We start from the raw sequence: 20842 nt of genomic DNA, 5'->3' as shown, positions 1-20842 counted from the left end.
TATACCTATCTCAGCACATTTTTTATATTTAGCTTTAGCTTGTTAGTTACCTTTTCAAACTATTTTCTCTATTTCAATTAGACTGTAAGTTTCTTGAGAGCAAGAGCTTTGTCATAAATAGTACAATAGTTACAGCGAATGAGTGGGTATGTCTGTTGTTTGTTATACTGAGATCAGCACTATTTCTTCACACAAAATTATTTTTCTTTTTCAAGAATTTCACATGGTATTACAGAAAGGGGGGAGGGGAAGAAATATCTAAATCATCATTAGGAGACAGTATCATTGCCCAGCAGCCACTTGTTTTACAGAACACCAGCATAAGCGTTTTGCTTATTTCATTCAGAAAGGGGAAATGCCAGATCACTTCTGACCACTACAGGTCAGGAAGTTCAACCAAAAGAGTAGAAAGAGAAGTTTCAGCCAAGAAGACCTGTCAAAGCAATTCTCCAGCATGACATGAAACCCACCTCCATGAGGGGGTACAGACAAAAAATACAAATAGGTTAAGAAGTTACCTACTAAATACTTGTCACAGTTCCCATATAATAGGTATTTAGTAGACATTTGCTGAATTAACAAATGAATGAATGATGGATGGAAAAGATTCTGATAAGGAGATAAATATTTGGAATGATTCTCAATCTTTTAAAGGAACATAACTGAGGATTACTATTCTGTTACAAAAACTTTCTTTTCAGTCTTGGTCAGTGACAGAAAACAAGACTGGGCAGACCACTGGTGTGATATAATACAGCATTTCTTCTCATTTGTGTATCACTGCCTAGATTTCAACCATGGTATAAATTTTATCAGGTCTGTATATTAGGAAAAAGATATTTTGAAATCCATATTTTTAAAATGTTAGCTCTCCTTTAGAAACTTAGTTGTAACATTAATGTTCTAGTGTTGTTTCACATAATTGCTTATATACCACAAGGTGGCTAAGTTTCATTTCTTCGAATTTAATTGAAACCCAAAGGACAGTCTCTGTGTATCATACAGAAATATAGAACATTAATGAGTAAAGTATCTGATACTTACACTCCCTTTAGACTTTCTGGATCCTACAATAGGAGGTAGCGAAGAGGCTTTCTGACTGCGGAAACAAATTGCAATTTAGAAATCTGAGCATTATTCACAAATAATATATAAGGCAAGATAATCGTCATCTCAATTTGTCATCCTGACATGGAACTCAACTACTTACTGACATCGGTATTTCACAAAAAGTCCCATAGACTTTCCCAATTTCACAAAGACCACCATAACATTTCCAAATTCCATTCCAAAAGACCTTTAGTGTTTTCTTGTATAGTATTTTTTAATATAAATTTATTTTTTTTTAAATTTATTTTTGGCTGTGTTGGGTCTTCGTTGCTGCGCACGGGCTTTCTCTAGTTGCAGTGAGCCGGGGCTACTCTTCGTTGCCGTGCACGGGCCTCTCATTGTGGTGGCTTCTCTTGTTGTGGAGCACCGGCTCTAGGCACGCAGGCTTCAGTAGTTGTGGCACGTGGGCTCGGTAATTGTGGCTCGCGGGCTCTAGAGTGCAGACTCAGTAGTTGTGGTACACGGGCTTAGTTGCTCCAAGGCATGTGGGATCTTCCCGGACCAGGGCTCAAACCCACGTCCCCTGTCTTGGCAGGCGGATTCTTAACCACTATGCCACCAGGGAAGGCCCTCTTGTATAGTATTTTAATTGATGCTTACAAATAAATTTAGTACTGTCTTAAGTTTTTTCGTAGCATTTTAAATCAGATCTCTAAATTTTCTATTTGCATTTCAAAAAATCATTTCCCAAGCCGAGTGATGATTTTGCCAGATGGCATTTAAAACTATAAATTTCCATAGTTTTTATCATGTCTATAATGTCTGCCCCTGATAGAAGCATAGAATAGTAAAACACTGGCATGTCTATTCAGGGAGTTTCTAAACCAGTCATTCTGACCAAAAAGTAAAAAATTCTCTTCGGCTCTAAGAGTAAGTTATTTCCCAGATGTTTCTATTATAGGAAAAGATCCATCTTAAAACCCAACCCATCTTGAAACCTAACCCTCTCTGAAAGTAAGGAGGCCACAGAGATAAAGGTAAATCTTACCAATCTGTCTGAGAAAGGCCACCATGAGCTAGTTTTCTCACTGCCATCAAGTACAAGCTCTTACTGCAGTGTGTACTGCAACGCCCAGCAGCCTAACCCAGTATTGTTTAGCAAAGGTTGTGAAGGATTTGATTTCATGGATGGGTAAGGATGGTTAGCAGTAAGTCTGCTTGCATACTTCAAACACCACCCCTGAAATTCCATTTCATCTATTACTTATGAAACCCTTGGCTAGCCTCTCCATCAAGCTACACAGATTGCAAATTAATGGAGAACAAATTGGTGACATTCTGCTCTATCTCGGCCACAAATCACCCACCCTAGCAGAGGACAACTACAAAAAGTCAGTTTTCTAGCAAAGTGGACACAGGAAAGCAGCAGAGATGGATTGCAGTGCACCATGAGCAAGCCAAACGGTTCCTGCATCCAGGGCTGGGGCTCTTCATGAAAATGCATGCCTCAGCGTACATCCACTGGGCTGAAATAAGGCATTCTTCACAAATATATGACATCTCATAGAGGAAAATGGTCCACTGTGCGCTGTGTGTAGTTAATAGTGTAATCTTTAAAATTCTGCATGTAATAATTACACACCCAGCCATTCTACTTATTTGTACAAAAGGAACTATATCATTTTTATATTTTACTGTTTTTATTTTTTAAAGTAGAAAATATTCATTTTTAATGACCTTTAGAAGTTTCTCTACGCACCACCTGAAAAGTTATTCCGTCTAGCTAACCAGTTAAGATGCTATTAAAACTTCTAATAACGTATGCTGTTTAGAAGCTTACTGCCCTGTATCTTTTTCACAAAAATAAGTCTTCATTATAAATTCGTAAGTGAATGGTAAAACAATACTATATAGTCTATCATGGATTCCTCAAAATTATATTTTCATGCAATAGTTCTCAATCTCCAGTCATGGCAAAATAAACACCGATCAATTTATTTCATACATGCTTTCCATTTTAACTGATAAACAAGATTCTATAAAATAGACCAGTGGTCAGCATAAGACTCAATGCTATTTCAAGTGATAATTAAAATGTGAGAAGTGAATGAGGATGCAAACTTACCCGTAAGACCTTCTCATCGTTGACTTGTCAAAAAGTAATTCACTGTAAGGCAATTTCTTAAACTTATCTCTGCCGACAGCCACGTAAAACTGCCCATTCTCCAACTCTGCCCCACTCTCAATCAGTTTTCCTTCTAAAGTATAAAGTCTGCCAAAATATGAATGCCAGCGATTAAAATTTTAACAAGCATTGCAAGAACTGCTTAAAATCACAGAGTCAATTAACAACTCTGTTCTTAAGTTGGCTCATTCGTTACTATGCTAATTACTGAATTATAAATGCTTCAAAGTCATCAGACTCAGCTAAATGCCATTGCTGTAATGCAGATGCAGTTACTCTCTAGCTGTACAGTGTTTCATCCCAAGAAACCTGACAATCTAACATAATGATCCCCTACTGCTGCCCTATTTAGATTTTAGAGGGAAAGAATTAACTTGTAGAGAACGTTGTGCTTTAAATGAAGCTCGCCTTCCACTGAAGTTTGATTCTTCTACTTATATTCTGTGAGCACCTTTAAAATTCATTTTCTTAATGCCTTGGTCAGGTTGACAAGCCACTTACTGCATTCCATGCAAGAGCAGCCCTCAGCCAAAACTTTACATCCAAGCACACAGAACTGGGTCAGAAAACAAGAGGTGAGAGGGCAGGCGGTAAAAGAACCCATTGCTAGTATTAATGATGCAGAACTGCATAGCGTTCATGCTTCCTTTCTTTTTTCTTTTGCCTTCCCTCATCTTCCCAGAATCAAGGGATTTCACAAGAACTTCCCTTTACTGTAAAACTGCTGCCGCAAACTACAATATGTTACTTATTAAAAGAACAGTGATAACTCTGCTGGACGATTTAAAGTGTCCACAGAACTTGTTTAAAGAACAAGAAAAAACAGGCTATTAGAAAACTACACCACAAACACAAGGCATGTCTTTGAAGGTGATAAACAAAAGAGTTAGTAACTGGAAGGGTTTTAAGATAATAACTTTTAAGATTCTCAGACTTCTTATATTATATAATTAAGGGCAGTGATAGTTGCCATTGACCTGTCTACTTGTTTACTGATTATGTAAATGGCCATATCATATGGAGTCAAGAAGTAAAACAAAAACAGCCACCAAACCCCCTAAAATGTGTTAGTACTGAGTTGGTATAAAGATGCTAAAGTCCTTCTTTATAATGTAATTCTATCCCTCAAAGTCTAAATACCAACACTTAACCCAGATATCTGGATTTCCTACCTTGACCTACACCAGGGTTGCTGAACATTATTGACATTCTGGACCTGATAATTGTAGGAGAGGTGGGGAGGCTGTCCTGGGAATTGTAAGAAGTCAACAGCACCTTTGGCCTCTACCTACTAGATGGTAGATGGTAGCTGCCCCTATTCCCTATGGCTCCGGACACTGCAAGCATCCCCTAGTGGCAAAATTGCCCTGGTTGAGAACAACTGGCCTAGATCCAGTTATTCTTCTTCTTTCATTTTCCTTCAAAATAGGAAGATCTGAATCAGTAGTTAACTTTTTTTTTTTTTTTTTTTTGCGGTACGCGGGCCTCTCACTGTTGTGGCCTCTCCCATTGCGGAGCACAGGCTCCGGACGCGCAGGCTCAGAGGCCATGGCTCATGGGCCCAGCCGCTCCGCAGCATGTGGGATCTTCCCGGACCGGGGCACGAATCCGTGTCCCCTGCATCGGCAGGCGGACTCTCAACCACTGCGCCACCAGGGAAGTCCAGTAGTTAACTTTTATAGCTAGAAATTAAAAGGCAGCCAAGCTGTGACTCTGGAAACAGTCAAAATTTGACTGGTTTCCTCAACAGGTAGGTAAAAGATACTGAATAAATTCTAGCCTGTGATTTGAGCCTTCTTTTATATGACTCTTGTTGACCTGCTTTCTTACTTTGCTACAAAGCACAAGAATCATAAACAAGGAGTTGAACCAATTTGTGTGGGATGCTTTTGATATATATACTGATGCACAGGGAGGGTCCAACCCTTCCTGCTCTGTTCCGTTAAGGGAGGGTAGGCGTGTCCCAAGTGAGCAGCAACCAAATCTCATTCATGTCTGGCATTACAGTAAGAATTAAGCCTCTCCAAGTATTCAGGTGTTCAGGGGACATATAACTATATTCTCATTTCTGTATTTGTTCTGGAATGTATTTTATTTCTATGTATCCATTTGTTCATATCAATATATGTATGAATAGGTGTATCTGGGCATGCAATTGTGTGTATGTATCTTTGTGTGGTTCATATTATTTATGGAGTGGGTTTACATCTATGTATGTGTCAAAAGACAAAACTATATATCTTTTAAAAAATATCAGTGTATAACTGTTGAGATCTGCCTTTACTCCTGATGCCAAAATGAAGTCCAAAAGGATCAAAGGTTTAAATGAAATTTAAAAGTTGAAAGACTGAAACATGGGAGAATATTTTTATAATCTCAGAGTGAAGAAGACCTAAGCTAATCACAGAACCTAATGATTATAATGAAAGATTGAAAATTTGACCGCATCAAAATTCATCATATCTGTGTGCAAAAAGAAACATAAACAGTTATAAAAATACAAACTGGAAACATATTTAAACATATTTAAATATGAAAACATATTTAAAACTCATATATGAGAAAGGGCTAATTTCTGTAATATATAAAGAGTCTCTATAAATCAATAAAATAAATGTGCAAAGACCATGAGAGATATATATTCATATTCATATGTAATAAATATGTTCATTCATATATAATGGGACATAAATGTATGGCATTTATTTACAGACTAGCTTGGTAGTTAACAGCACAGGCTCTGGAGCAGACTACCTACTAGGTTTGAATTCCAGCCCTTCTACTCATTACCTGAATAATCTTGGGCAAGTAAATTTCCCCCTCTATGTCTCATGTTTCATGTCTATTAAAAGAGAATAATAGAACTAGTCACCTCAGAGGGTTGATGAGTTAATTAAGTTAAAAATGTAAAACACTTGGAATAATGACTCGCACACAAGAAATGATCAGTGGTGGTGGTGTTGTAGTATATTAAATAAATAAAATTCAAGAAACAATGAAATACTACTTTTTTTTTTTTTTTTTTGTGGTATGCAGGCCTGTCACCGCTGTGGCCTCTCCCGTTGCGGAGCACAGGCTCCGGACACGCAGGCTCAGCGGCCATGGCTCACGGGCCCAGCTGCTCCGCGGCACGTGGGATCTTCCCAGACCGGGGCACGAACCCGCGTCCCCTGCATCGGCAGGTGGACTCTCAACCACTGCGCCACCAGGGAAGCCCTGAAATACTACTTTTACCAAGACAAAATGTTTGTTAGTTTTATAGTATAGATGAGAGCATGAAAAACAGGCCCTCTCATGCACTTTTGGTAAATTAGTACAGACTCTTTGGAAGACAGTTGGCAGTATCTATCAAAATTTAATAGCATTCACCACTTGATACAGCAATTCAACTTCTACACTTTCATCTCTTAATAAACTCTGCTTAGATACAAAAATATGTACTGTAATAGCAAAAGGCTGAAAATGACCGAAATTTCCATCAAGAGGAGACTGTTAAATAGATTAAGGTACACCCATAAAATGGAATATTTTGTAATCGTTAAACACAGTAAGATAGACCTATTTGTGCTGATAAGAAAACTGTCCAAGATTTTTTGTTACAGGGAAAAAAGCAAGGTGTATTTACATATTTATTCATGTGTGTGTGTGTTCCCATTTGTGTTTCTATGAATTCCAGTTTCCATCCTGCAAGGATGCAGAAAAGTACTGGAAAGAAAGACTGGGGAACCTGAGGTGGGAGAAATCGTTTTTATTTATATTCTTGTCCTATTTGAATTTTTTACCGCATGTGAAGTATTACACTTTCAATTAAAACAATTATATTTAAAATCACAATGGTTGTGAAACTATATATACTAATATATGTAAATATGCATACATTAATCTGTACCCACATTTAACTGAAAAACGTACAACCATCTGAGAGCTTATTTTACCCTATATGTCTATAGTGTTCTCTACCAGGGGAGTATGTTAGAGAGACTGGGTGAGGATAATATTCAAGAATAACTACCAGAAAACTCTTCATTGGATTTCAAACATTTGTGTGTCACATATTATATATAATCTCTGTACATGTCTATATTATTTGTAACCTTCCCACCTAGGAGATAATAAATAAGTGAGCCTCCGTCAAGGTATAGTTTCATAGGCTTCACAACTTAAAAGCCATGATTTTAATCTTCACTTAAATATTAGAACTTGAGAAAAATGTTTTTGATTTCTCAGGTTTAGGCAACCCCACTTAATTATCCTCTCTAACTTGCCTCCTTCCTAAACCCACTAATACCTCCTGATGTCTGATTTTTTTACCTGAGGCAAATAATTTGGACCATCAGATAATTATAAATATCTCCTAAAGGAAAGGACAGTTATTTAAGAGTCAAGAAGCTGGCTCACTCAAAAAAAAAAAAAACAAAGAAGTCCTTCTCAAATAAAGCAATGCTGATGCTTGCCTATTCGCTGTAAATCAAAAGAAAAAAATAGTATTTGTTGATGTGCTCTATGTGCCAAAGAATATAAACAGTTAGTATTTGTTGAGAAGTTACTATGTGCCAAGTACTGTTCTAAGCTCTTTATATGGATTAACTCCTTCCTAAAACAACTCTACAAGGTGTGAACAACTATATACCCATTTTACAGATAGAGAAACTGAGGCATATAGAGCCTAACTGGTGAGCTGAAATTCAAATCTAGGGACCAGTGACTCCAGAGCCTCTTGGGAATTTCCTCAGCAATTCTGAAACCCATCCACTTGCAAGATTACTTTGACATACCTGTGGACAGCCCCACTCCTCAGAGTTATTTTTTCCGTGACCATTTGTAGTACATGATCCCACTGATTCAAGGCTTTTCTAGGGATGAGGAGTCTAGAAGCTGGGTTTATAAGGTCTCCATTTGCAATCAAGCTGGGAAAAAAGAGAAGCCAGTGAGCCAAACCGTTTGACACAGTTATGTCTTTAAAACTACAAAATAAATCCCAACCCAAAAGGAAACCACCACATCAATTTTAAGTCAAAATGTAAAGGGCTCCAACTTACAAGATAGCGCAGGGTTCCAGAAGCGGTTTTCTAAAGCGAGCTGACACGTTGATCCTGCTGTGGATTACTGGTTTCACCTTCAAAAGCAAAGAAATACAAATCACCGAGCTTATGAAATACAAAGCACCGAGTGCTTTTTTTTTTCCCCCTATGAGGAAAAATTACAGGTTTCCAGGGAACTGGCTGAGACCTGTGCTGCCTTTGTTAAAACCTTGCTTTTTTTCCACTTACATAAACACTCCGGGCTCACCCTCTATAGATGGCATGTTGCCTTAACAGAGCTCTCAAGAAAAATTTCACTTAAGCCCTGGGCATACTGCTCATGATCTGTGCCAACAACAGAAACTGTTGAGCTATTATGAGAATTTTAAGGCAACTCTGTTAAGCAATTACTTTCTGTAAAACAAAAATAAAATAATAAAATAAAATAATCCTATAAAATCTTGAACTCCCAAGTGTCCTCCCCCTCCAGCCACAACACAGTGTTTGGTCATCTCTCCTCACCCGCCTGCTGCCTAGAGTTTCTGGGTCCCCACCAGGCACTTGACCCCATCCTATTTTCTTGAGACTGACTTCATCAACTTTTCTCGACTTCACTTCTTTCTCTATCCACCAGCCAGACTCTGACCACCAGCCTCCATTCCCGAACCCCTTGCATCTGGGTAGGTCTGGTCATCTTTCCGGCTCCTTTTGCTTCCAGGGTCCAGGCTGTTGTACCGAGAACCACATGGCCCCTCGGGCACCTTGGCCTGAGACAAGGCTTTGGCATCGGCCAACCCTGTCCTCCTCCCAAATCAACAACTTCTTACATTTCCCACAGTGAACGGTCCAAATCCCTACCTTTCATCCTAAATCCTAAAATCACACTCCAGGCACACTCACTCTCAGCACATCATTTCCCTCCAAACTTCAAGAAAATAAAGGCCAACAGGCATGAAGGCTTTCAACCTCCCTTCCCTCCATAACCCACTTCATCTACATCTTCACCACTTTTCTCCTTTGCTGCCTGTCTCAGGAGAGGGATCCTTATCCCTTTACAAAGCTAAGCCCCCATCTTGATTTTATCCCCTGCTGCCTCTACTTGTTCCATTAAATAGCTAGGACCCTTCACCCCCATCTGGTGTCTTCAATTTCTCCCTTGACCCTTTGGCCCTTTCTCTCCTCTTCATCATTCCTCTTCCTAATTCCTCCCACCCTATCCTCTCCTCAGTCTTCTGCTATCTGGTTTCCACTGAAAGATATATCCCAACTCTTAAGCTTGGCCTACAAGGACCCCCATGACCAACCACTGCTTCCTTGGTTCCCTCATCTCCCACTAACACTCCTTCCTCCCCAGCCCCTAGTTGTGAGTTCAGGTCAAACTAGCCTACCTTCCTCCATTAATCATCAAAACTATGCCCTGAATAAGTACTTACTATTTAACCCCATTTTACAAATGAAGAAACTGGAGCTTAATTAATTAATTTGCCTAAAATCACACATACTAAGGGGCAGGGTTGTCCATACAAGTGAACCACTATTTGCTTTGCACTTTGGTAGTTATTTTAGAGATAAATATTAACCCTAAATAATTTATGGGACTCTCTCTTCAATCAAATTATGCCATTTTGAGAAGAACAAGGGGTAGAATTCTTCTTGACTCTCCAGTGCCTAAAACAGCACTTGGCAATGCCTGCTAGTTGAACAATAAATGTTTATTGAAATTTAATTAAAAGAGACTCTAATTTAGAGTAAAAAATTTTTAATCAATCACAATAATTTTTTTTTGCATTTTAAACCCAGAGATTCTTGGCCCTAAGCTAATATTTGCAGTGATGTTGACTTTTTAAAAAAAAAAGTTTAACAGATAATACATGCACCTGACCAATATTCAAGTGGTAAAATGGAGCATACAGTGAAAAGGAAGACTCCTTCCCATTCCTGTCCCCCAACCACAAAGCTGCAACCAGAATTAGCAATATTCATTCAAAGGCAGCCTATACCTACATATACATATTGTCTTATGTGAACATTTTATACAAGTAATTTTTAAACACAGGGATAACCTGCTGCTGTACCCATTCTTCTGCACCTTGCTTTTTTCATTTAACAATTACCATGGCAGTTGTTCCATACTGGTAGTTACAGTAAGGGTTGCTTCATTCTTTGTAATAGCTGTGTATATTCCACACCATGGATGTGCTATAATTTATTTAACCTGTCCCTCAGTGACAATCCTGTTGGTTGTTTCTAAATTTTGCTGTTGCAAATAATGCCATGATAGGTTTCCTCGTAAATATCTATTTGCATAAATATGTAAGCATTTCTGTAGAATAAATTATTAGAATTGAGAATTTGCTGAAATAAAGAAGAGGCAGTTTTTTCAGTTTAATGGAATGTATTGCAAGCTTACTCCTGATTGATCCCAAGGGTGCCTTGATTTATTTAGTTCATACTATAGCATAAGAAAATAGATTCGATTTCCAAGGAATAAAGTTTTGTGGCCAGGGTTGTAGTTTATAGCACCTTGGATGACTACAAATCCCTCTCCCAGCAGATTTGCTTCTTCTTAAGGCTTAGCTTGTTTAACTGCAAATGAGTCTTTGCCTGTGTGAAGGACAGGCCTTTCTGATTCTGCATCTATGCTGATAGTATCTGCTTCGTGAAATCCTCCCCACCTCTTAATACTGACTCCCTGGCCACTGAACTTAAAGCTTCTGCCACATACCTGGTTCTCTATTGCCCTTCCCTGCCTTTTTGTTTTTTTTAATAGCACTTACCATCATCTATCATATTGTACATTTTACTTATCTGGTTTTTAATTTATTGTCCCTACTGTTACTTTGTAGTTACCCTCAATATTAACTAGTAATGTACTGAGCACATACGTCATACCAAATGTTATTTTTTCAAATGTCTTTCCTTCCAACCTTGATTGCTTAATACCCTGTTAGATTGTTGAATTAAACATGAAGGTGAATACATTAGACAAACAAATAACTTGGAAACTCCTGTTGAGCTGCCTGATATATGCTATTTTTCTTTAGCGCATACATGTCTATAGTTATTACATATAGAAATTCACAAATAGATGATTTTTTAAATAATTATATAACTTTATTCTGAGTCTGTAAGTTGTTGCTTGAATTAAATTAAACCATCTGTCTTGAATAAGTTGTTTTCCTCATTCAGTATGACAAAAATACTCTCCAAATGTTCATGATTAACCAGCTGAACTGAAGATTAATCCTAAATATGTATTTCTTTGAGTAATTTTAGTTAAAATAACTAAATCAGTCTGTTTCCAGATATACTAATAAAAGAATTTGAAAAAATAATCCAAGTAATATGTTTGAACTGAAAAAAAAATGTAAGACCATTGTATAAAACAATTAGGACTTTTGAGGGGAAAAAATACCATTTTTCATTAAAAATGCATTTTTCTAATTGGTTTTTTTTTTTTTATAAATTTATTTTTGACTGCATTGGGTCTTCGTTGCTGTGCACGGGCTTTCTCTAGTTGCAGCGAGCGGGGGCTGCTCTTCATTGTGGTGCACGGGCTTCTCATTGCAGTGGCTTCTCTTGTTGTGGAGCACGGGCTCTAGGCGCACGGGCTTCAGTAGTTGTGGAACACGGGCTCAGTAGTTGTGGCTCGTGGGCTCTAGAGCGCAGGCTCAGTAGTTGTGGCAAATGGGTTTAGCTGCTCCGCGGCATGTGGGATCTTCCCGGACCAGGGCTCGAACCCGTGTCCCCTGCATTGGCAGGTGGATTCTCAACCACTATGCCACCAGGGAAGCCCTCTAATTGGCATTTTAAATAATAACTTAAATCACAAAAGAATTAAACAAATCAACTACATATAAGGGGAGCTTTCCCAGAGCCCTTATCAGAGATTAAGTGTTGGTCACTTGGTCGCTTGGTGCTAATCTAGAGACACTGTGGCTTAGATATGGGAAACATAATAATCGATTAGAATATATTTTTAAAACACGTACATTTTCTTATTAGGCTGTACACTTTCCCTTGCCCTTTGAGAATAAATAATGTTTGAAATATGAGAATAATGTTAAGTATCAACACACCTGGTTATGGAGGGATGGACCCCAAAGGATTGAGTATGAGGTACTCCCACTCAGACCCCTGTGTACCAGGAATGTCTTGCTGGTGAGCATCCTGACCAGTGTTAGGTGTAATCTGTGACTATGGAACCAAATCGACTGAAAAGGCATCAATGCAAAACTTGAACATTCATTGTGGACTCAGCAGAGATCATACTCCCGGCTGGCTTTGTCAGTTAGTGAGGGAACCACCACCAGGCAAAAGCAGAACATGCTTACAGCTGACCTCTTACCTTGATTCTGCACTGGGTTCAACGTTGTCTTGGAAAACCCAGTTTATTTGGATATTGAGAAGTAGGTTAGCCTGGTGAATCAGAGAGGAGTCACTCCCTGAGTAGAAATTAGACAGCTGGATGGATAGATAGATAGATTAAATATTTGGCTAACATTTTTCTTGGAAACATTTCAAAGTCAAAGAGGGCAAAAGTGACTTAAGCATGTTCACTCTGCTAGAATGGGATGAGCCAGGTCTTTGAATATAAATCACATGCACCTTTCAATATAACACTCTGCCTCTGGTATCTTATTTAGATTGTGTTTATGTCACAGATGGCTATACCAAAAAACAAACAAACAAACAAAACCCAACAACAAACAAAAAAAATGTTATGTGAATTTGACAAGTCTAAGTATATAATTTAACTCAAGTTCACAAATTCCACGTGACACTTGGACAATATCACAGCTGGGTCAAATTCAAGGTAAAACCTGCATGACTTAAAAACATGAATTTTTATTTAAAAAAATAAACTCAATGAAACTAAAATTGTTGTTATGAAAATACATATTTGGATTAATAAGAACAAGATCTACAAACTGAGGAACTGACTAAAGGTCTGAAATTCTGAACTCCAGGACTGATTGCCAATTCAACACCTCACACCTCATTTTCTTGCTCTGTAAAAACAGAGATAATCCTGCTAAACTAGCCCAAAGGGATGCTCCATGAACTAATTAATGAAGTGGCAATACCATTTTCTGGGGCTGCTAAGGCTGAATGCTTCAGGTCTACCTGCCTCAAATCTCAGCACTCACCACCTCTTGAAACCCTAGGCCAAGTAAACCAAAGTCGGTCTAAGAACCTGAGGAAATGATGCCTTTAAACGACACCATCATGAAAATCTAATGACCACTGATCTCTTGTAAAAACTCCTGATACATTTTAAAAATTCAATTTTAAATTGCTTTTTTAAAAAAAATCACATGGGCTTCCCTGGTGGCGCAGTGGTTAAGAATCCGCCTGCCAATGCAGGGGACATGGGTTTGAGCCCTGGTCCAGGAAGATCCCACATGCCGCAGAGCAACTAAGCCCATGCCTCACAACTGCTGAGGCCGTGAGCCACAACTACTGAAGCCCAGGCACCTACAGCCCGTGCTCCACAACAAGAGAAGCCACCGCAACGAGAAACCCGCACACCACAGCGAAGAGTAGCCCCTGCTCGCCGCAACTAGAGAAAGCCCGCACACTGCAATGAAGACCCAATGCAGCCAAAAATAAACAAAATAAATAAATTTTTTTTAAAAAATCACGTTTTTGTAACTGTCCATATATGATAGACTTAGGCATTTAGGAAAAAAACATACTGAAGCTACTTATTTGCAAAATATAGCCCAACCTACACAAAGAGCCTTCAACTCTATTTTCCTTCACTGCCTTCAGATGAAGTCCACATGTCCTGGACTTGGGTATTTGAGATCACATATGATCTGGCCCCATCTTTTCACACTCTAACCTCATTTCTCACTATTCTATCGCCTACCCTCCACTCATCTGGATATAATTCTCCTCAGAAATTCCATATCATTTTGTCTGAATCTCCGTACAACATTTTTCATAGGTATAACATATTCCCCTTATGTTATCAATATTTTCATGGACTGCATCTCTTTTTTATTTTTTTTAGTAACGAGCCTCATCTATAACTCAAAGATCCATTCATGGCACTTTGGCACTTTGGACATAGAATTCACTCAGTAAATACTTTTTTTAAATTGAAGTATAGTTAATTTACAATGCTGTGTTAGTTTCAAGTGTACAGCAAAGTGATTCATAGATAGATCGATCGATAGATAGATAGATACTTTTTCAGATTCCTTTCCATTACAGGTTATTATAAAATATTGAGTATAGTTCCTTGCGCTATACAGTAGGTCCTTGTTGTTTATCTATTTGATATATAGTAGTGTGTGTATGTTAATCCCAAACTCCTAATTTGTTTACCCTCCTCTCCTCTATGGTAACCATAAGTTTGTTTTCTATGTCTGTGAGTCTATTTCTGTTTTGTAAATATGTTCATTTGTATCATTTTTTTTTAGATTTCACATATAAGTGACATCATATGATATTCATCTTTCTCTGTCTGACTTAATATGATAACCACTTAATATGATAATCTCTAGGTCCATCCATGTTGCTGCAAATGGCATTATTTCAGTCTTTTTTATGGCTGTGTAATATTCCAGTGTGTGTGTGTGTGTGTGTGTGTGTGTGTGTGTGTGTGTGTGTGTGTGTGTATACGTCTTCAGTAAATACTTTAATTAAACAAAACTGGGACCCATTTTTTTGAGCACATACCATGCCCAGAATTGTATCAAACACTTTCCACATGTTACCTTGACTTTTTGTAATATCTTTATGTTAGTTATTTTCAAATAAGTTTACAATTGTAAAACACAACAGAATTTATAAAATGCTTTCACACTTATAGTGATGTTTATTCCTCAAAATAATATTATAAGGTTAGTATTATTCCAGTTGTATAGAAAGGAAAAGATGAGCCTCGCCACCCCTCAAGGTCACCCAGTAAGCAAAGAAGCAGTCACATGAGTCCACTTCTGATTCCCAGTGCAGGGTTCATTCCTACTGCTAATGTTGCCCAAGACAGAAATTGGCCACTAGCAGAAATAGTAGACACATATTTGTACCCATTTAAGTAAGAGCTTTCTTGAATTATATACAACTGAATATCTGTAAACATTTATAAATATAGGCATATCTAGACCAGGCTTATTCAGTGGTTCCAGTATCTTCTCAAGACCACCCAAGTTTCTCTCCCCTTCACTGCTACCTGCCAACTATTCTTTACATGATCATATCAGTATAATTTATGGAACTCCAATGGAATGAAAACTGAAATCTGTTAACCCCCTGAAATTTTAGAAATTCCAGAAAGGCATGGTGGCTAAATCAGCCCAGCCACTGAAATATTTTCATCAGCATTGTTATATAATAATAAAAAATTCCAACCACGCTAACTTCAGCGACAACCTAGTTATAGGAGATGTCTCTAATTATAATGAACCAGCTGTTTAGAACATTCCCAGAAGGGTCCAATTAGTTTCTATGAGCTGATGCAACCACTCATCTCTACCTGGGTCCTCTACAGGTCCCTGTGTTGTTGTACCCAGTCCAGGGGCTGATACCCAAAGGAAGGGTTACGATTCATCTAACAGGTGTGAATTATCATCTCTTATTCAGAGGGTCATTTTTCTGACAATAATGGATATCTTAGCATCAGTTTGCATATCTGGCTTTTGAACTGTTCTCTAAATGAATGTCTCCCCCTTCACTGAAGCAGGAAAACAAGTCAAAACAAATTCACAAAATGACATGGCTATTCAAAACAGCAAGGTAAAAGATTTCTTTTAAGCTTAAAGGTGACCCAAAAGTTACATGTCATTATACATTTGTCTAAACCCATAGAATATATAACACCACAAGTGAACCCTAATGTAAACTATGGACTGTGGGTGATTAGGATGTGTCAGTGTAGGTTCATTAACTGTAATAAAAGTTACCGCTCTTGTGAGACTATGCATGCCTGGGGGCAAGGGCTATATGGGAGATCTTTGTACCTTCCCCTCAATTTTGCTGTGAACCTAAAACGGCTTTAAAACGTAATGTCTAAAAAAAATTTTTTAACTTTTATAAAAGTAACCCAAAAGATAATATACCCATCATTAGTAATACCTTCCTTGAAAAATTCTTAAGTATTCTTAAGCATATATTTAAACGTGTCCATACTGCTAAATCTTTTTGTCTTAAAAAACAAAATGCCCACTAATTTTCATCAAATTCTGAACCATCAAATCAATTTCCCAGCATACCACAAATTTTTAAACTATTGGCTTTCTGGTTTAATTTTCTCTCTCTTGCACTTTGTGGAATATTTTGAAAGATCAGATAATCCCAAGCATTCTGAATATATAATGTTAAACCTCATATTTGTTAACTTTATTCTAAAATAATTATTTGCAATGGACACTCTATCTTATAGCAAAACTAAACAGGACTTGAGTCATTTTTAAGGCATTCATAAGTCTGCATGGGTTTCCCTAATGCTATGCTGAAGAGAATAACATGACCCTCATAAAGTTAAAAAATAACCAATTAACCCAAGAGAACTCTTAGGAGTAATTACGGAAACCACTACTAACAAGGCATTGAAAAGAAAAAAGTTTTTGGATTGTCTTTTCTTTAATATTCTTCTTCACTTACTACAACTTGCTTTCTATTTCACCCTTGTCATTTTTGTTTGGTTTGTCTTCCCAAATGGGATTCTGGTTACCGAACCAATCTAGGCAGTGGAATGTAAAATTTCCACTAAGAATGCAGAGCAGCGGGAAGTGTGTACATAACAATGCAAGATGAAAGGTTACCAATGCCGAGCACGCGGGGGCAGAGTACAGCCTCCACCTGCATTTAAATAAGTCATTTCGTCCCCAGGATTCCCACTGGAGAATGTGCCAACTGTACAGGATCTAACTGCTGTCTTTCATAAATACTAAGAAAGCTATTAACATGTCAACGGATGGCCAGAGAAAGTACACTAACATACTTAGCAACTATTAGTGGTTCACACACAATGCGCTCAGGGCTCTGTGTGGAGGATTCAGAACTGTTCACGAAGGGCAGAGAGGGCCTCCATGCTCAGTGACTGAGCTTCTGTATAGGGTGGGATGCAGGAGTGAGAGAACCATGTGTGATTAGAAGGTTGGAACTTTCAGTCTTACTTCCCAGACCAATAGGAAGGGAAAAAGAACTGTAGGTTGAATCAATCACCAATGGCCAATGATATACCCAACCATGGCTATGTAATAAAAAAAAAACAAAGGACAGGGTTCTGAGAACTTCTGGGTTGGTGAACACATGGAGATTCCGGGAGAGTGACCAGCTCAGAGGCATGGAAACTCGGTGCCCTTCTCTAGGCATCTTGCCCTATGCATCTCTCCCATCTGGTTATCCTTTTATAACAAACCAGTAATCTAGTAGGTAAAATGTTTCTCTGAGTTCTGAAAGTCACTCTAGCAAACAAAAAGAGGGGGTCACTGGAACCTTTGATCTATAGCTGGGTCTTCAAAAGCACAGGTAACAACCTGGACTTGAGATTAGCAAGTGGGGGCAGGGGGACGGTCTACCTATCTCCAGGTAGATAGTGTCAGAATTGAGCTGAATTGTAGGACACCCAGCTGGTGTCAGAGAACTGCTTGGCGTGTGTGTGTGGGGGGGGACCACACATTGTAACTGGAATCAGATCGTTAGGAATATTTTTTGTAATTATAAAATATTAGAAACAATCTAAATGCCCACACATAGGAGAATGGTTGAGAAAAGTATGGCACATCCATACAATGAAGAGCTCTGAAGTTGCAATTAAGAATGAGAATCACCTATACGTAGATTCCCAGGATATATTGTTAAGTGAAAAACAGCAAAGTGCCAAAGGATATCTATAGCGTGGACCCTTCATATAGAAAAGAAAGGAATACAGATATAGAGATAGAGACAGAGGTAGAGATACATATCTGCTCATTTGTGGAAAAGGATAGGATAAAGACAGAAACTAAGGAGAATGGTTTCTTATGGGGAATGGACAAGAACCAGGTGTAAAGAATGCAGAACCAAGAACCAAGCAGTAGGAATGGGAGTGGGGCAGGGGGTGAGAGACACTTCTCTCAGTATATCTTTTTGTACAGCTTATGACTTTCAGGACACGGCAAATAATTAAAATCAAACACAATGTTGTATACCCAAAACAGAACATAAACAGGAACAAATGAACCTAACTGTATTATAATAAATAACACACCCACACTGAAAAAGAGGGCAGTCATCAGTTAGATCCCTTAAACTATAACTTTCTTAATAAATAATATACTGTAACCTGCCTTCACTAACCAAGCTTGCTATAATTGTTCTTGCAAACTGCACACCTTCCAAGTTTCGCGTAGCTTAGACATACATCACAAGACTTCTTTGACCTCCCCCTATAGATAATACCTCTGACATATAATAACTGTTGCTTAAAATGTTTTTCAGGATCATGGAGCTAGTCTTGCCCAGCTCAAACCTGTCAAGACCACCGACCATTCAATGGGGCCTGTACAAGTGTCCGATGGATGACCTTTTGACATCAGAGGGCCAAAAACTCCACCCTCAGATCATGTTAACACTGCCATTTTCTGAACATATATCCCATGAAAAAGCATGTTCAGCCTCCGCAGAACACCGATTATTTCACCTTTTTCTTTCCTCCAATCATCTTTCCCCCACACCTCAGACCACCCTGCTCCCTTATCCCATCAATATCCCAAGCCCCTTGCCTTCAGGGAAGTGGATTTGAGATTTGTTCTTGGATCTCCCCCCTTGGCTGCCTTGTGAGTAAAACTTTTCTCTGCTGCAGACCTCAGTGTCTCAGTGTTTGGCTTGCTGTGCATCAGGCAAACACAAACCTGGTTCCATAACAAAAGGGATGAGAAAGAAAAAAACTAACCTAAGTAACTTGGGACAATAGTGTCCTTACTGTATACTGGCAAGCTAAAGACAAAAAGAACTACACAAATACTGACTCTAGTCAATTAAATGTTTCTCATAGGAGTATGAGGTAGCAATTTTTAAACTATTTTGTAGGTACATTGAAACTGAACAAATACATGAATATATTGTGGATAATGAGAGTGGGGTTTCCCAGTTGAGAGAAGTAAGTTTCATATAAGGAATGGGAAAGGACAGAATGAACCCTGTGCTGCTGGTGTAGAATTGGAGGTATCAGTATGCACTCAGTTTTTTAAATATATATCTGCATATATATACAAATGGATAGATATAGAAATAAATGTAGGTGTGTGTACTTGCATATATACATATATTTTCTAGCTCTGTCTATTGAGAGGCCCTAAAAGCCATGACATCTCAGTAGCAAGGAGCACCCCTAATGTCCAGATATTGGTTTCTAAATACCATTCTCCATTAAAATGAACTAGGTTTCTTTGGAGAAGCAGTTGATTCTAAGGGCCAGAGAAGGAAAGATACAAAATGAGCCTGGAACATCTTGTGGTGCTAGAAAGTAACGAAGTGCTCAAAAAAATGTTAGGACCATGTCAAAACGACACAGAAGCCATCTGGAAAGAGTCCTCAATGGGCAAAGCAGGAATAATTTAAGTAACAAAATGAATAATGATGGTACTGGATTTTAACCAAGAGAATAAAATAAATATCCATGAGTCCACACTGATATAAAGAAATAACTGAATGAATGAATGAACAAATAAATAAATGTGAGAGAAAGGACAACTCTCCCGTACAGTAGAATTCCAACTAATAAATGTAGAAGGCACAATGGAAACAGGAAACTATCATTAGGTAAACACCACTGTAATAACTGTTGCAGGCAAGAACCATCCATGGATAATAAAATTTGTGAGTGATATCCTGAATGATGAGAAAAAGTATATTTGCATAGGTTCAAAGTATCTCCCCTCAAGATACTTGTTAATTACAAAGGAAACACAGTAACTTTACAGTGGAGAAAGCTGTTAGATTCCACCTTAACCAAGAGATCGAAGCTAGTATCACCAGTAAGAAGACATATCAGCATTATTTACTCTAACGACAAATACAAATTGAAAGAGGATTAATTCTCGCTGATGAAATCAAGAGATTTCCCTTCCTAACTTTTTCTCAGAGCATTTACTTTAGAAAACTTGCAACTGTAAGCACCTTCTCCTCTCTTTGAAAGGTATGTATAATCTCTTTGAAGATTAAGATAGGCCTTTGTCAACTTTATCACCTGGTAATGTCTTTCTCAAAGACCTAGGATGTAAACATCAAGGGAGATGGCACCCCTATTTCCCACTTCCTGTTGGAGGACAGAAGCGTAATTTCAATGGACACCTTGCTCCAAGTGGCAAAACTACCTCCTTTCATAAAGATATGAATACTATAGTTTGTTTTTCTTCTGGATAAAGCCAACTAGCTAACACAGATGGTCACCCCAATTACCAGGTGAACTGATGATGAACTGTGCGTGACAAATGGTACTCTCAAGTCCTCACACTTCAGGGCTAGTTATTGTTTATCTTGAAAACATGTATGTACATTGTGGGTGGCACCTGCTTGACTATATAAAAGAGTAAAATTTCTTTTTGTCATTGCAATTTCTTAGATTGCCTGTGATTCACATCATATTCTG

At 38.2% G+C, this 20842-nt stretch overlaps 1 protein-coding gene across 1 annotated transcript in view; it reads right to left on the bottom strand.

The window, feature by feature from the left end:
* Nucleotides 1–20842, bottom strand: part of DCDC2 (doublecortin domain containing 2) — a 152747-nt gene that overhangs the window by 96489 nt on the left and 35416 nt on the right. The window contains exons 3-6 of the mRNA XM_060164262.1: nt 8275–8351; nt 8011–8142; nt 3176–3322; nt 1045–1099 (exon numbers count right to left, since the gene is read on the bottom strand). Of these exons, the coding sequence (XP_060020245.1) occupies nt 1045–1099; nt 3176–3322; nt 8011–8142; nt 8275–8351 (411 nt within the window). The remainder of the gene's footprint in view (nt 1–1044; nt 1100–3175; nt 3323–8010; nt 8143–8274; nt 8352–20842) is intronic.

Source organism: Lagenorhynchus albirostris, chromosome 10 (assembly GCF_949774975.1).
Source record: "Lagenorhynchus albirostris chromosome 10, mLagAlb1.1, whole genome shotgun sequence".
Lineage (NCBI taxonomy): Eukaryota > Metazoa > Chordata > Mammalia > Artiodactyla > Delphinidae > Lagenorhynchus > Lagenorhynchus albirostris.
Note: the sequence above shows the minus strand (reverse complement) of the source record. Positions and strands in the feature narration are given on the sequence as shown.